We start from the raw sequence: 17,495 nt of genomic DNA, 5'->3' as shown, positions 1-17,495 counted from the left end.
TAAACTTTTTGTGTAAGACTTTCTCAGATTGAGCTGAAAAACAAAGTGCAGTTATATGCTGTTTAAGAGACACATCTAAAATATTACACAGAAAGGCTGAAAGCAGAGGGATATAGAACAATACTCTTGGCAAATATTCATCAAAAGAACAACAATTATAACAACCATAATATCAGACAAAATGAACTTTAAAGGAAAACTCATAATGAGGGATAAAGAGGGTCAGTCCATAATGACAAAGAAAATAATTCAATGAAACATAATCTTGAACTTACATGTCCCTAACAATATAGCTTAAAAATATATAAAGTGAAAATTGACAGAATTCACACTCACAGTGTGAGGGTTTTTTTGGATTTTTTAGTGAGGAAGATTGGCCCTGAACTAACATCTATTGCCAATCTTCCCCTTTTTGCTTGAGGGAGACTGTTGCTGAGCTAGTATCTGTGCCAATCTTCCTCTATTTTATATGTAGGACACCACCACAGCATGGCTTGATAAGCAATGTGCAGGTCTGTGCCTGGGATCCAAACCCGCAAACCCCAGGCTGCCAAAGCAGAGCACATGAACTTAACTACTACGCCACCAGCCAGCCCACAGTGGGAGATTTTTAATGCATCATTCTCAGAACCTGATAGGTCAAACAGATAAAATATAAGAACACAGAAAATTTGAATAACATTCACAAAAGTTACTATTTGGCTATATTTACAAGCTTATTCTAACCCCACACTCTATAACAGAAGACACAATTTTTAAGCACACACAGATCAAATGGTGACCACATACTATGGCACAAAGCAAGACTCAACAAATAACAAAGAATTTTTATCTTAGAAACCAAGAGTGTTTTTTTTTAACAAAAAGGCAGCTTCAAACTCTACACATTTGAAAACTTTAAAAAACAATTCCTAATTTATGGTTCAATGCATAAATCCCAGTGGAAACTGCAAAATGTTGAGAACTGGAAGACAACAAAAATTGTAAATCAAAAATGATATGTGCTGAAGTAGCACTTAGAAAAGAACTTACAGTCTTTCTTTTAGAAGAGTTAAAAATATTAATGAGCTAGGAATGCAACACAAAAAGTTAGAGAAAAAGTTAGAGAAAAACTCAAGGAAACTCAAAGCAGAAGGAACACAAGAGCAGAAATTAATGAAATAGAAAATAAACAATAATCAAACCAAAAGGCTGATTCTTTGAAAAGACACAAAACAAGATGATTGAAAAAAAGAAAGAGAAAAAATATTAGAAATGAAAAAGGTAACAATTCTAGATGCTCTTAAGATTTCAAAAATAAGACATTACTATAACAATTTCATAAATTTGAAAGAAGAAATGGACAATATTCTAGAAAATAACTGATTTACAACATGAGGCACAGAGAGAAATTGCTATGTTCAATTAGGACTGGAATTACCAGGATGAATATCACAGAAGAGGTGGTCTTTGAAGATGGGAGGCCTTGGGAGAAGGCAAGCCAAACAGAGAAAATGAGAGGAAAAGCCGGGGTTGGGAACAAGCACGTGTTAAGCAGAGTAAGACAATCTCAAATAAATGGGATAGAAGTGGGACATATGGTCAAAAAGGTAAGCTGGAGTCAGATTCTAGAACAGTGGTGCCCTACCCTGGCTGCACATGAGAATCACCTGGGAAGCTTTCCAAAAAAATTTCAATGGCCAGGCCAAACCCCAAGAAATCAATCTCTGGGGTGGTCTATGATTATAATCTCGAATCTATTCAACATAAGTTTTGTGCAGAGGCTTTTAACACTGACAAATGTGCTCAAACAATAAGACTAAAATCTTTGATTTATTTTCTGTTACTTTAACCCTGATAAATTCCTTAGACTGTCCCAACATTTCTAAATGACATGATTCAATTATTTTCTCCTCCCAGCCTCAAATCTTCTTATATTTAGGAGGTGTAAACTAATTGTATCAGAATGAGCCCAACACAAATAAAAAGCAAAGCTCTTTCTAAAACCAAGCCACAAATAATGGAGGCACTATGAAATCAAACACTGTTCTTGCTAGGAAGAAGGGACTTTTGATATTTAAGAGTATCTGTGTCACTGCTTTCACCTCCAGAAATGTGGTTAATCAAGAACTGACTGGATTGGAAGAATTAATATTGTTAAAATGGCCCTACTACCCAAAGCCACCTATAGATTCATTTGACAGAATCCACAGTCACAATGGGGAATCCAATCCCACTAGGGATGGCGATCTCTATCAAAATTCCAATAGCATTTTTCACAGAAATAGAAAAACAATCCTAAAATTTGTATGGAACCACAAAAGACCCTGAATAGCCAAAGAAATCCTGAGAAAGAAGAACAAAGCTGGAGGCATCATACTTCCTCATTTCAAACTATATTACAAAACTATCCTAATCAAAACAGTATAGTACTGACATAAAAAGAGATGCATAGACCCATGGAACAGAATCAAGAGCCCAGAAACAAACTTTCACATACATAGTTAACTAATATTTGACAAGGGAGCCAAGAATACTCAATGAAGAAAGGAGAGTCTTTTCAACACATAAATGGTAGTGGGAAAACTGGATACCCACATGCAGAAGAATGAAATTGGACCCCTATCTTACACCACTCACAAAAATGAACTTGAAATGATTAAATACTTAAACACGGGACCTGAAACCATAAAACTTCTAGAAGAAAACAGAGAGGAAAATCTCCTTGACATTGGCCTTGGCAACGATTTTTTTTCTTTTGAGGAAGATTAGCCCTGAGCTAACTACTGCCAGTCCTCCTCTTTTTGCTGAGGAAGACCGGCCCTGAGCTAACATCCGTGCCCATCTTCCTCTACTTTATATGTGGGACGCCTACCACAGCATGGCGTGCCAAGCGGTGCCATGTCCACACCCGGGATCCGAACCAGTGAACCCTGGGCCGCTGAGAAGTGGAGTGTGTGAACTTAACTGCTGTGCCACCGGGCCGGCCCCCAGCAACAATTTTTTGAATATGAAAGCAAAAGCAGAGGATTTGAATAGACATTTTTCCAAAGACAATATGCAAATGGCCAACAGGTATGTGAAAAGGTACTCAGCATCACTAATCATGAGGGAAATGTAAATCAAAGCCACAACGAAATATCACCTCACACCTGTTAGAATGGGTATTATCAAAAAGACAAGAGATAACAAATGCTGGCAAGGATGTGGAGAAAAGCAAAACCTTGTGTGCTGTTGGCTGGAATGTAAATTGGTGCAGCTGCTATGGAAAACAGTATGGAGGTTCCTCACAGCTTAAAAATAGAATTACCATATGATCCAGCAATCCCACCTCTGGGAATATATACAAAATAAGTAAAATCATGATTTCGAAGAGATATATGCAACCCCATGTTCACTGCATTTTTCACAATAGCCAAGATATGGCAACAATCTAAGTGTCAATCTACAGATGAGTGGATAAAGAAGATGTGGTATATATACAGTGGAGTATTATTCACCCATGAGAAAGAAAGAAATCCTGCCATTTGCAGCAACATGGATGGACCCTAAGAGCATTATGCTAAGTGAAATTAGTCAGCCAGAGAAAGACAAATACTGTATGATATCACATATATGTGGAATTCAGAAAAGCTGAACTCAGAGAAACAAAGAGTGGTGGTTACCACTGCCCGGGGGCTGAGGGAGAGGGGGAGATGACAGTCAAAGGGTACAAACTTCCAATTATAAGATCCACAAGTCACGGGGCTCTAATGTACAGCATGGTGACTATAGTTAACAATATTATATATATATATGTATTATATATATTCTTGGAAGTTGCTAAGAGAGTAGATCTTAAATGTTCTCACCACACAAAAGAAACAATAATTATGTGAGGTCATGGAGGTGTTAACTGACCCTATTATGGTAATCATTTTGCAATTTATCAGTGTACCAAGTCATCACATTGTATACCTCAAGCCTACACAATGTTATATGTCAATTATGTCTCAATAAAGCTAGAAAAAAGGGAAAGACCATACATGAAAAGGCAAGTCACAAGCTGGGAGAAAAATATTTGCAACAAGTACATCCAAGAAAGGACTTGTATCTAGAATAAAGAATTCCTACATATCGATTAAGACAACTGAAGTTTTAAAAACACAAAAGACTCAAACACCTCATAAAAGAAGACACCAAAATGGCCAGTGACAAAATGAGTGTCCAATATCACTAACCATAAGGTGAAGGCAAACTGAGACAGCACTACACACTCACAGAATGGCTAAACAGTCTGAGAATAGCAAGTATCGGTGAGGATGTGGGGCAACTAGAACTTTTCTACACCATGGTGGGGGTATGAATCAGTATAACCACTTTAGAAAAATGTCAGGTAATACCTTCTAAAGCTAGATATACCTTATTTCCGAGCAATTCTACTCGTGTGTTTATGCCCGGCAAAAAGTACATACTATAATGCTCATTGTAGTTCTATTCGCGGTAGCCCAAACCTGAAAGCACCCCAAATGTCCAGCAGTAGAATGGATAAGTTGTGCTACATTCATACAGTGGCATCTTATACAATGAAGATGAGATTATGTTTACGTGTATCACATAACTCTCGCAGACAAAATGAATGAAAGAAGGTACAGGAAACAGTCCATATTGTATGATTTCACTTATATGAAGTCCAAGAACAGACAAAACTAGTCTATGGTAATGGAATTCATAGTGGTGGTTACTCTTGCGGGGGTGGTTACTGACTGAGCAGGGGCAGGAGGGAATCTTCAGGGGTGCTGAAAATATTCTGTATCCTATCTGGGTGGTCATTATACTGGTTTGTGCATATGTAAAAATTCAAGCTGTATACTTACATTTTGTGTAATTTACCATATGTAAATGTTATACCTCAAAAAAAGAAGAAAGGTATTTCAATTGGTTTCTTTTTCATTTCATTTGAAGGAGGAATGTACATCATTCACAAGTTATTCAAGGTTGAAACATGAATATTTTACAGTTTTAATGTCAAATCAAGCTTGGTCCAAATGTTTCACACTGAAAATATATAATGATGAGACTGGAATATGCTTTAGAAAGTGTATAGTTTTCTTGCTTACCAAAGTACACAATATATTAATATACTAATGAAAGCATAGTTTGCAAAAAGGTGAACTGTGGGTGGGGCCCTATTTAGGATTTTACAGAAAAGCCTCATTTCAATATGTAATGAGATAGAAATTTAAAAATGAAACTGAAAAGTTTTGAGCTACAAAAGTTTCCATAGAAGAGATCCCCTTAATTATCTACAAACGCTGACCTTTTGAAGAGGGAATGTCTGAAGGTGTGGGGCAGTGCCCTTTCTACGTCCTTTAGGGTTTAACTCATGCAGAGTTCAGGCTAATGAATCATATCATTCGAATGCCATCTCCATCCTAATTACAGGTTGTTCTACAGAGAAGAGAGAGATCTACTTATTTGGGAACAGATCAATGTATGCTTTCACCAGTTTTTTTTTAAGGATGATTCATTAAGAAGGAAAAAACAGACTGTAGATAATATATACTGCACCTATTGCTAAAATGCTCTTTAAATCAAGTGTGAGGATTCCAGACTTTAGTACAAACCAGGGCATTGGGATGACTGAACGGTATAATGCCGTCTCTTTTCTAGACTGAGTTTATCCAATTCAGAGAAGAACAAAGGAAGGGGAGAATACATGCTCATTCGTAACTATGAAGGAAAGAACAGATACTCACTTCCTTTTTTTTTTTTTTTTTAATGATATCCAAACTTTAAAAACTCAGCTGAAATCTTTCTGCCTCTAGCCTGAAATAATGTGAAGGTTCTATTTTTCAGCCAACAATATATCCTGTTCATAATAAATGATTCAAGTTTCTGAAATATCCGTAAAAAAATCTAACCCTTCAGCTTTTACACTGCTTGATGCTATTTTGGTAGGGTGGGGTGGGTGCATGTATGGAGGACTGTGTCAGGGTGTAAGGTGGCCCATCTCCAATCCCCTATGGAACAAGATGGAATAGAAGTACGTGTTTAAAAAGTTGTGCAATAACCAAAGAACAAAACTGGAACACAGCAATTTGTCATGACTCTATTTATTAATACATGTATCACAAATGTTCACAATATCAACGCATTCTTGTTGGCATGCTAGACAGAGGCATTATTTTTTAAGATCTTTTAAAAATATTTTGACTTTTGTTCCCCCTTCACACTCATTTTTAAATTGATTTGATGAGGTCCTCGAGGTCTATAATGTCAATGCAAAGAAAAAATACAGAAAGAAGTAAAATAACACAAAAGCAATTAATTGGGGAAAAACAGAAGTAATATTGTCACAGAAGGCAACAATACAGCTTTGTAATAGGATTACACAGGTTTCAACTGAGAGGCATAGATGCACTAAACTGTCTCTATATACCCAGGCAGGTAACAATAATGGGCAAGGAGGCCACCTAAAGCTCAACAATTTCCTTCATGCATCACACATGCTTTTTTCTCCTCGTGGATAATTACCGATGTATCTCTTTACAGGTCCTAGGCAGCCTGAAGAAGGTAGGAAAGAGCCTTAGTAAAGGGAAAACCAAACCAAAGGAGATTAAGCCAAAAGAACAGAGCAGTTTATCTATATCAGGTGTGGTATCTGTCAATCATGATGAAGGGCTAATAGCCTCCCACACTACATGCAGGGCCCGGCAGGGCCAGTGATGGTGTGATAACCAGTCACCTACAATGAGCTGCAGTTGGACCAAGTACAGAATGAGGAGTGGGCACGCACAGGGCCTCAGGTGGGGTCCACGAGGACTAGATGCAGGGAACCTGGCTACACTCTGGCACAACAGGGCTTCACAAAATGGAATGCTACACATGATGCGAGCTGAAAGGCGGAGCAGAGACTGTGTAGGAGTGTCAGTTGGGTGGGGGGTTAGGGGAAGCAGGGCAGGTGTATTATGTACTGTGCTCTAACGTTCTTTGGAAGTCTTTCAAAGATTGCTGTAGTTCCTTTTTAAAACAGGTCTCTCATTCCATCGTTCTTGAAAGACTAAGAGAGAAATTAAAACATGTGAGTGACTCAACATGAACAAGGACTTAAAACAAGGTAACAAGCTGAAAAGAGCATTTACATGTTTTCCACAATAGCAATGATCACATATCTCTCACCTAGCACCACAGAAATGAGGTTTCAGTACGTGGACAAGTGCCACCAAGATCAGGTAGTTAAGTGGCTAGGCAGTACCTTTGCCCATTTGAAGGGTAGTATGTGCCCCGAAGGGAGAACCCTGAAATTAAACACTCGCCACCACCACTCACCTTCTTACACCATTTCATACTGGTTGGCCGTGATGAACCGGGACAGACAGCAGGCCAGCAGCATGCCAATTAGCTGTTGCCAGGAAGAAAAATGAGAGTAAGAATCTGGAGTCACTGAACGACACCTCTCTTTGATGCCCTCCTCACCCCCACCCTGATATAATTTTTAACAACTGAGAGCTTTTGTACATGAATGAGTAAAGGGCACTAGAGAAAAAGAACAACCCTGATTTCAATTGTGGGACCTGAGACTTTAGGAGTCTATCAGCTAGTGGGGGACAGCTGGAGGTTCTCAAGCTGGCCATAAGGTTCCAGCTCTAGCTCACTATGGCCACTCAAACACAACTTTTGACACACCTTAGTAGTATTAAAATGTGTTCATATGTTATGAGAGTAATGAAAAAAATTAAGTACCACAGAATTGGTGAGAGATTAACAAAAATGCCAAAATTTAATTCAAAACCATAAACACATGCATTGGGAAGATATTTCAACATAGTATGATACCCCAGCCACACCTGGCTGATAGAATCATATTTCTTTCCTCAAGAAAACGAGACACTATTCTTGACCAGGTGAGTTTGCCAGTGAAGGAAAAAAAGTCATGGCTTGAGAGAGGTGGAAGCAGGGAGAGGAAAGGAGGGTTTTAATTTCTCTTTGTCTCTAAGCCATGTAGATATCTTAGGCCTAAACGGGCCTATTTACACCCAAGGCCACCTCCTAGTTTTTCAGGTCCTCAGAACAACCAATAACAGGGTATCTTCACCTCCTCAGAAGACCTCAATCCTCTACCTGTCTTCGTGCCTTGACTTAACCTGTAGCACGGGTGGAGCTGATAAAAGCGGTTGTGACACTACAAGACATCCTTAAGCACAGCTGTTCTGCTCGTTGGAAATCAAAGTTCTTATTCCTGACTCTGGAGGATCAGCATTCTCTGGACAGGAGCCCAACTGTGGGCTTGAATCTAGAGGCCGGCAGCTTCTCCTGGCTAAACGGAGTCCCTTCTCCTTAAACAATTGGCCATGTTTTATTTGATCAGAGGTGGGAATGACTTTTAGAGATAATCTGGTACAGTGTCACTTTAAGTGTGACTCCCGGACCAGCAGCACCAGCATCACCCCGGATCTTGTTAGAAATGCAAATTCTCAGGCTCTACACTGACCTCAGAATCAGACACTCCGGCGGGTGGGGACCAGCAATTGGTGTTTTAACAAGCCCTCCAGGTGAGAGAACCACTCGTCCAGTCCATCCAGTCACCTTATCTTACAGGTGAAACACCTGTGACCACACCGGCTCCCACTGTTGGTCAGGGCAACACCTGAACCCTGTTCGCCTGGCTCTCCACCCACCTGTACAGGTTCCAGTCCACCTGGGTACCTGTCCTGCTGAAATTCCCGATTCTTCCTTTCCTTTTTAAAGTTAAAATTGTGCCGTGAAATATGCAAACTATAACCTCTGTCAGGTAAGGAAAAATCACAACCTTATTGGTCTTACCCTATCTCCTGCCAAAGCTCTGGCCAACATCACTTTGTGCCTCAAAATACATGGTATCATGCATGTTCCAACAAATGGCCAAAAGAACCATGGCTGTAACCTCCAGAATTTCACGCCAAATGAGAAACTAAAATCCACCACCATGAGTACAAAGACTTTGAACCTTATAGCTTGTCCCTTTTCATCAGAATTGCCATTTTCTGGGACCAGAACACACTTGATACTCTCAAAAATCAGATTCCAGACAAAAAAACAAGTATTAGAGGTACACAGCACATTCAAGCATATCAAGTTATTTAATCCTTACCACATTCCCGTGCAATATTACCATTCCAATTTTCCAGATAAGAAAATGGAGTCAGAGGAAGTGAAAGAATCTTCCCCAAACCACACAGGTAACCCACACAGAGTTTAAGGTTCTGCTCTCTTCCCCCAGCCAAGAATATCCTCCTTTCCCACCTCAACCCCCACTCCGGGGCCTAGACCTCGTTCCTTTCCAGAACAACTCCTCTGTCTCACACCACCAGGCATTCCTCCCCGCCTTACATTGTATCCTTTAGGGAGAAATTTCCAGTGGGCATCTCTTTGATTTCAAGTTCCTAGACTCCCCTTTCTTTGTAAAGCTCATCCCTTTAGATTTTTCTGGTAGACCTCCTGTGTATTTTAAGCACTTATAATAGTCACCATTCCACACTTCACGGTTTGCAGTGCTCCTGGCTTCCATGGCAATTCATGAGCCACACAGCCAGAAAATTCTTTAGAATGCTTAAATATTTCTTGTATCTGAAATCTCTTCTTTCAAGGAAAAACAGCATGTCCCTCCACCTTTTGTTCTTTCCCCCAAAACAGAAACAGCATCATTCTTAAGCACTGGACATATTTTCTCACAAAAACAACAACTTTAAAAAATATAGGTAAAAATAAAAGCCATTTGTTTTTAAACTTACTATATTTTGTATTTCTAGGGCAAGAACAGACCTTCTTCTGTTTATCCATGGAAGACAGATTTTTCAAAATTTTTTACCATCTACTAAGAAATTTATTTCCTAAAAATAGTCCTGAACTGAGGTACAAACAAGCTATGCGAGCACTATTTTACATATATTGGCTTTTATTTTATTTAATTCTAGTGCAACAAAAAGTAGGATTTGGGATATAGTAGGCGTTTTGAATTATTCACAGGGTTACTGATTTCAAATTTGCTATAGTGTTTTCATCGCATTTGAGAGAAAACCTTGATCTCTTATTTCCATAAATATCAAGTTAACGGAAAGTCGGGGGAAGCATCCTGTACTTAATACCAATTATTACCCGATTATTTCTAGGTACATAATGGAAAGCCGGTTCAGCTTAAAGATGTGGCCTCTTCCTCAGTCTGAGTCAGTACAAGATGCTCGCTTGCCACTAGACCCAATTAATCTGCAGACAGAAAAATCCACCCTTATTTAGATGAAACCTTTTAAGTTAAATATACGTAAAAAGTGCTTCAAAGCGCAGAGGTATGGGACTCTGGGCTGCCCTTCAGAAGCACACTGACATTTAATAAGGCTGAAGTATGTGGGCATTTGGACCAAGTTCTGCTTTAAACCCTGGAGGAAGACAGTGAAAGGAGAGCTTGTCTCTTATGCTGCAAACCTCTCAGGATGGAGACCCCAGAACCACCACTTACCACTCCCGTGGCTGGTGAAATGCCTTATCCCACACAGCCAAAGGAGTTGAACGTCAGTTTGTATTTGGTTGACTAAGACTTTGTAATTAATTAGCCTTCATCTAATTTTTTGAAGTAACATCTTATTTTTACCACTCTCTGCCTTGTCAGTGCTATATTCTGCTTTCTTTTGGGTCATAAAAACCTCTGGGAAGTCGTTCTGCTTCCAGAACTGAGAAGCCAGAGAGGGAGAGAGAGAAGAAAGGCCCTCTGCTTACAGAAGGCTGACTCCAGGCTTTCTCGAGGCACCTCCACACAGAGAGCTGAAAGGGTGGGCTAACACAAAACTCTAGTAACATGGATTGCATCACTCGGGCTCTGCAAATCACCAGCAACAGGGCGGACTCCAAGAGACGGGGCCCAGGTCAGCAAAGACAAGAGATGTAAAAGGCGACAGGGCAAGGGTATTTTCCTCTGCGATCACCATGGGAGGCAAATGCGGCCCGATCCCTGGCTCCCTGAGGGGCAGGGAGAGGACAGCAAAGAAAGCTGTAAAGACAACTTTTGGAACAAGCAGTGTCAAGCAACAGGTCAAACATTTAGATCCTTATGATGCCTGTGGACATTTTATGTTAATGACTTAACTGGGAAACTAAATAAAACTTCCAAGTCTTTGGGAAAGTGCCAAGGAATCTGGTTTGAAATAAAATGGTACAAATGCTATTAGGGATCATCTCAGGTCCTGAAAATACTAGGGGAATAATAGTTCCGTTAGCCTTATTTGGCAGCCATGTCTCATCAAGGCTACCAAGAGCTTTTGTCCTGCTCTCTACATAGAAAAGGTAAACAAGTCCCAGAAGAACATTCCTGGCCCATAACGAATCATCCCAGCAGCCTATGGGCCCTAGAGGAGGCCCTGCAGGGGCAAGGGTCAGAGGATGGATGGGCTGGAGGAGGATTTGTACTTCTTGATAAGTACCTTTTTCCTGTCAATTCCACAGACTCAAACCCTTTTGTTATAAAGGCACAAAATGAGTTCCATTTAGGTGCTCCTGAGGCAAGAACAAGGGTGATCTTTGGCAGAAATGTTTAATACAGCAGAAGTCAGAATTGTAATCCTGGATCTACGCAGCCACCCAACCTCAAGCAAGCCAGTCAACCCTCTTCTGCTGGAAAATAGCTCTATCTTCCCCACTCAGGACTGTAATAGTTCATGATATGGGGGATTAATCAAGCCTAACGGTTTCCAAGTCCAGCGAAGCCCTGTGTCTATTTACATTGGATACCGAGGCCCATGACCACCACACACACACAGCAGGCGGCCAAACAAATTGAGAAGCAGTGTCACAAATGGAGCAACTCAAGTATCCAGACACCCTCACTCTCAGCTTGTGGGTGGGGGGTGGTGGGGTGTGTGTCTCTCCAAGCCCTCCTGAGTAAAAGAGCAGCTGCCAAAGATGCAGGGAGGAGCTACCCAATCAAAACAGACTCAACCTCCTGCTATAAAGGTATAGGGCAGCAGGCCCTGCCCATCAAATCCAGACAAATGGGCTTTCCCTTGAGAGGGCAAAGGCAATGGGAGTTTGTGGAGAGAAGTATTAAATGCCTGCCAAAACCCTGCTGTCCAAAAACAGAACTCAAGGGCTTTAAGTTAGCTAACAGGGGACCAAGTTCTTGCATAGTCTACTAAAAGGCTAGACTCAGCTTACATTTCCCTGTACTTTATACCACCTTTAATTTCTCAGACAACAGATGTGCAAGGCCAGTTTGTTCCAACAGATGATAGCGTGGAGGTCACAAGAGCAGGCAAGGAAAAGGGCAAGAAGGTGGAGGGCATGTGAGGAAAGGCAGGGAGAGCTCTGTTCTTTCCTACCCACTTTGATCTCTCTGTGGCCTCTACTCAGTAGAGCTTGCTTTACTATAGGAAGGCCAAGACATAGGCCATCATGACTGATTCATCAGTACCAGCCAACATTTGCTAGTTTTGCTATGACACTGGTCCTGAAGTTGTTGAACACACGTGGCTAAAGCTTTGGTTTTGGGTCATTGACCAGGATCAGTAAGACTGGTTCTTCTTGAACAGGCATCAGGTAAGTGGCCACCACCGTCTCAGAGAGGCCCTGGATCTACTGGCATCTAGAAGCCAACTTAGCTTCCAGGAACCCTGAGGCTGCTGGCACCATTAAAAGTCACAGTGCCTAGTGCATCTGGCTAATAAACGCTAGCCATGGCCATTCCTTTCCTCGCCCCAGGCTGAGCATGGCAGGTCTCAAGTCTCTGCCCCACCGTACCTGTCTGGCCACGTGGGTGAATGGTACTGACTGCGCAGTGCCACTGGCCTTTGTGTTTTGTTTCTTCATCCCAACAACTCTGTGGTACCATGATGAGACCTAAACTCTCTGCAGAGAGTTTCTGTTTGGGGGTTCCTTGGGGCCAAAGCCCCTCTCTCTCTCACTGCCCAAGAGGGCCACAAAGGAAATTCAACAATCCCCACCTCAGGGACTTCTTTAAGGCAGCACAGAGAAATTAATGCTCATCAGGCCAGACAACCATTTGTCTTAGCATAAATGCCTTCATAGGGATGTGTCAGTGAGAAGTGGAGGAGAGGTATTAATCAGATTCCCTATGACTTGGTTCACTTCACTACTGAAAACAAGATTGTCCCCCACTCCCTCACGGCCACGTGGAATGTTCTTGGATGATAAGACGTTTCACCCATGAGACTCCTGGCTCTTTTAGCCTCTCTCCTCCCCATGTAGAGTACCGGCATCACGTCCCTTTATGGTTCTAGGACAGCCATTAGGGGAGACTTCAGCAATATTCCTTCCTCCAAGGGGACACAAGTCTGTCCTGTAGGTGGGCGCTGACCTGCCGCTGCACATGCATGTGTAAAGTATGCTGTATGGAAAAGCTGTCAAGTGCATCCTGCACATCTGCATTGAACACGAGGTCCAGGATCCTCTAAAATGTCCCCTGGCCATTACAGACATGTCACTGAAGTGTTATTTCTGAAATATGATAGCAGTCAGAAGAAAGTTCAGGGCAGCAACTTCTTCTGAAACGTCTCTGAAGACTGAGCTAATTGGCACTGTTTGTGGTGTCACTCTGGTTTGTCTCCATGTTGGCATGTTGAGGGTTTAATTTACTTCGTGAGTGCAAAAACAAAGCATGGCAAAAGAATTTTGAAACTGCCACAAGAAATATAGACTCGTGTTGGTTAAGTCCACATGCTATTGCGAGATGAAGTGTCACACAGGTTTTTGTAACCACTTGGAAAGAAAAGCTTGCCAACTTATTTAAGGCTAAGCCCTCTATTTGCAAAAACTACCAGGCTAATGTCCTATTCCTTGACCTAAGTGATGGTTTCACAGGTATGCTCATTTTGCGATAATTTATGAAGCTGTGTAATTATAATGTATGTAGTTTTCTGTATATGCTATATTTCAATAAAAAAGGTTTTAGGAACAAACTTGAATAAAATTAAGGTGCATCTGCATTGCTCAGCAGGAAAGAAAGAGGTACGGGGGGTGGGAAAAAGTAATTATAGCCTGAGAGAGCCAATACAGAATTCAGGCAGGTGAAATTAGCACCATGGAAACATTACATAACATGAATCGGGCTTTGTTGGAAAAATGATCTGTTGGAAAAATGATCTGTTGGTCTGAAAAAATTCTGAGTTAAAGTTTTTTTTAAAGACTTGAATTTAGAAACAGCCATGTTTCTTTTTTTATGCTTTTTTTTTTTTTGGTGAGGAAGACTGGCCCTGAGCTAACATCTGTTGCCAATCTTCCTTTTATTTTTCCTCCCCAAAGCCTCAGTGCATACTTGTATATCGCAGTTGTAAGTCATTCTAGTTCTTCTATGTGGGATGCCACCACAGTGTGGCTCGATGAGCTGTGTGTAGGTCCATGCCCAGGATCCAAACCAGTGAACCCTGGGCCACCAAAGTGGAGTGTGCAAACTTATCCACTCAGCCACAGGGCCAGCCCCTAAATAAAGTTTTTATTTGGTTGTAAGTATCTGTGTTGATCCTTCCATCCATAGCAATATTACAGCAATGATATATCATTTGGCTGGGAGATCAGAAGCCTGTGGGACAGTACACTGCTCGGCGGAGGTGGGCAAAATTTCAGCTTTAGCTTAACATTGTTCCATCCTTGAGTGTGTGTGGTTTGCCTAGTTAGTATAGTTACCTCTCCCATTGCTTTTAGAGGCTGGGTGGACATAGAGATAGAAAATTTAACATACAAAAATTCATTTTCCTCAAGAAGCAACAGTCAAACCTGGAAATTAAAATAATGACAAGATGAAGTTTGGCAAATTTACGCTTTCTTAAAAGGGAGAGATCTCATGCAAAATCCGCAGGAACTAAGAACAAGAAAGGGACAGGTCAACCAGGAAAAAAGCTTCCCCCAAATCCAGAGCAGCCATTTGATGCTTGGAGTTGTTTATGCTCCAATTAAGCCAGCACTTTGTTCAGTTAACCTCCATTTGACCTACAGAAGAAGCAAGTTGTTTTTCTGGAGCTAGTCATTAGTTGAACTGTAACCGATATTCCCTTGATGGCAAAACTTCATTTAAGTTGAAAAAGGAAAATCAATAAACAGATGACCTGAGGACTAATGAGCAAGGAGCTCTGACCCCATCTATCAGCCTTTCCCAAGGCACAGGGAGGCAGGCAGCGGATCTGGAGACAAGGGAGGGAAATGAGAGCCAGGAGGCAGGGGACAGGCTAGACCCAACTGCAGGATTACAGTAGGCTACCTGGGAGAACGCGATTCCAAAAGCCACGCCAGCGATGATTCCCATGTTAGTCTCCATGAAACTGGTCACCAGATCATAACACCCCTGGAAACAGAGAGAGAGAGATGGTCTCAGAGACATTTTAGCCAGGCCTGACTGGGCTGTGTCAACTCGTAATACTCCCACATCCACTCCAACCCTTATTCAGGAAATGCGATTGCAATTCACCCTAGGACCTTAGTAGCATTCTTTTCAAACTGTAAAAAAAATAATGAAAAATTTGAAACATACGAAAAAGTACGGAGAGTAGCACAATGAGCCCCCAAGTGACCCTTCCTCTAACATCACAATTAACATATGGCCAATCTTGGTTCATTTCAATGTCTTCAATTCTCATTCCCTGGCTGGATTATTTTAAAGCAAATCCCAGATATATACTTTCATTCACAAATGTTCAGTAGTAAAGACTAAATTTAGCAAGAAATCTGTAAGATCTGTGAAGCAAACTCTGTAGAGATACAAAAGTAGACTTGAACAGATGAAAAGGCATTCTACATCCTTCAACAGGAAGACTCAGCATCATAAGCAGAGTTACCAGCATTTTGACAACAAATGACAAAATCTTGGACCAAGTGAAAGCATCTGGTTAGAGGGAGGTGTTTGAATACCAGCCAACTTTATGGTGTTTTGGGCTTCTTCCTAAGGAGACTATTAAGTTTTTTTAATAGGGAAAAGCTATGTTCTAGAGTCATGTTTTTCCCACAAATTTGCCATGTGACCTTGAACAAGTCGCTTCTCCTTTCCGGATGTCAATAACTTTATTCATAAAATGAAGTGAATTTCCCTTTAACATACTATGAAATCTCTAAACATTGTGATTAAAACCAACACCAATTTTACCAATTTCAGTGTTAGTTTAAAACTGATAAAGTTAATCACCTTTCTTTAAAATAAATGATCTTGCTGGAGTTCAACAATGTTGACCAATCTGTTGTTATTCTGGATTACATTTTATCAACTTGCTCCAGGTAGGAAACACTAAATTTTGTGCGTTACACATAAAGCAAAGGCAAAAGCTGATCGACTCTTCCTGTTAAATGCCTGACAGGTCAAACACAATACGTGTGTGTGTCTGTGTGTATTTATATGTATGTTTATTTGAACCTGGACCAAATCAACCTAGACTTCTGAACTGACATATTAGCCTTGGAAGATATGTTCTTTTTCCAGGTTTCTGAAGAAGGACTTCAACTTGAACATATAAAGTCTGTGGAAAATCAAGACATTAACTTAATAAACAGGGTAAAGAGGATTGCTGTTTCTCAAGAAAGGCGCACTAAATTGTAATAACATCTGAAGAGCAAGAACAACAAAAAGCATGTCTCCCATTTTTAAATTTAACAATTTAACATTTCTCATAGCTTGTAAAAATTCTGCCAATGCTGTATCTTCTAATAAGTGCTATTTTATGCATTCAGTCTGTTTGCAGAGGAAAGGGCACATTAACTTAGCAGCAGTGCTTTGACACATGTTTTCAATGCAAGGGACAAACTATACTCCTTGGTTACCTGATGCAAATTTGAAGGCCAGGGCGGGGGTGGGAAAGGAAATACATTATTGCTCATGGGGGGACTTGAAATTTGATTCTCTCTTTATAGTAGAAGCTTGCTTGCTGATTTCATTTTCACTAGTAAAACTATATATCACACTATTTTTCAAAAGGTAGTGTAAGGGAGAGCAGGTTGGGTTAGGAAGAGTTCAAAGCGAGAAGAGAAGCGGATACTCTAACGCTTTCCCAAATGCTAACGGCTAAGATAGCATTTCGCCGTGCTGGCCATCATTACTGTATTTCCTCCCCACAGCAACAGTCGGGCAGAGGAATGAAGTTCAAACCGGCACCAGTGTCAGGCCAGCTCAAAATATGGAAACAAATCCAATGACAAAAACCAGAGAGAAGGGAAGTGGGTTATCTTCTTACTCCGCACAATAGTTTGGCATAGATTTTCTTTTCTGTGAACTTCAATTCTATATGTAAGCTGAACATTTTTTTCTAAAGTATGATTTCTACTCCTCTGTAGGAGATTTCAGAGCCAGTCACATTTGACAAGCCCACTGCAACCAGTAAGAGAAACCAGAAAAATGAAGTGCCTGGTAGTAGCACAACGGTGGCAAAATTGTTCTAAACCTTCCTGTGCAGAGTGGAGCTCTTCCCTGAGCAGCGTTACCCGGGAGTTTGTTAGAAATGCAGACTCTGAGGCCCCACTCCAGACCTACTGAGTCAGAATCTGCCAAATCCCTGCGTTATCCATTTTTAATGAAT

The 17,495-nt window shown here is 40.9% G+C and overlaps 1 protein-coding gene across 1 annotated transcript in view; it reads right to left on the bottom strand.

The window, feature by feature from the left end:
- Positions 1–6,058: 6,058 nt before the first annotated feature.
- TSPAN7 (tetraspanin 7) overlaps positions 6,059–17,495 on the bottom strand; it is a 128,593-nt gene continuing 117,156 nt past the window's right edge. The window contains exons 6-8 of the mRNA XM_070605725.1: positions 15,197–15,280; positions 7,291–7,363; positions 6,059–7,021 (exon numbers count right to left, since the gene is read on the bottom strand). Coding sequence (XP_070461826.1) covers positions 7,295–7,363; positions 15,197–15,280 — 153 coding nt within the window. The 3' untranslated portion in view covers positions 6,059–7,021; positions 7,291–7,294. The remainder of the gene's footprint in view (positions 7,022–7,290; positions 7,364–15,196; positions 15,281–17,495) is intronic.

The sequence above is a fragment of the Equus przewalskii genome, chromosome X (assembly GCF_037783145.1).
Source record: "Equus przewalskii isolate Varuska chromosome X, EquPr2, whole genome shotgun sequence".
NCBI classification, from domain to species: domain Eukaryota; kingdom Metazoa; phylum Chordata; class Mammalia; order Perissodactyla; family Equidae; genus Equus; species Equus przewalskii.
The sequence above is the reverse complement of the archived record's forward strand: the minus strand, read 5'-3'. Positions and strand labels throughout refer to the sequence as shown.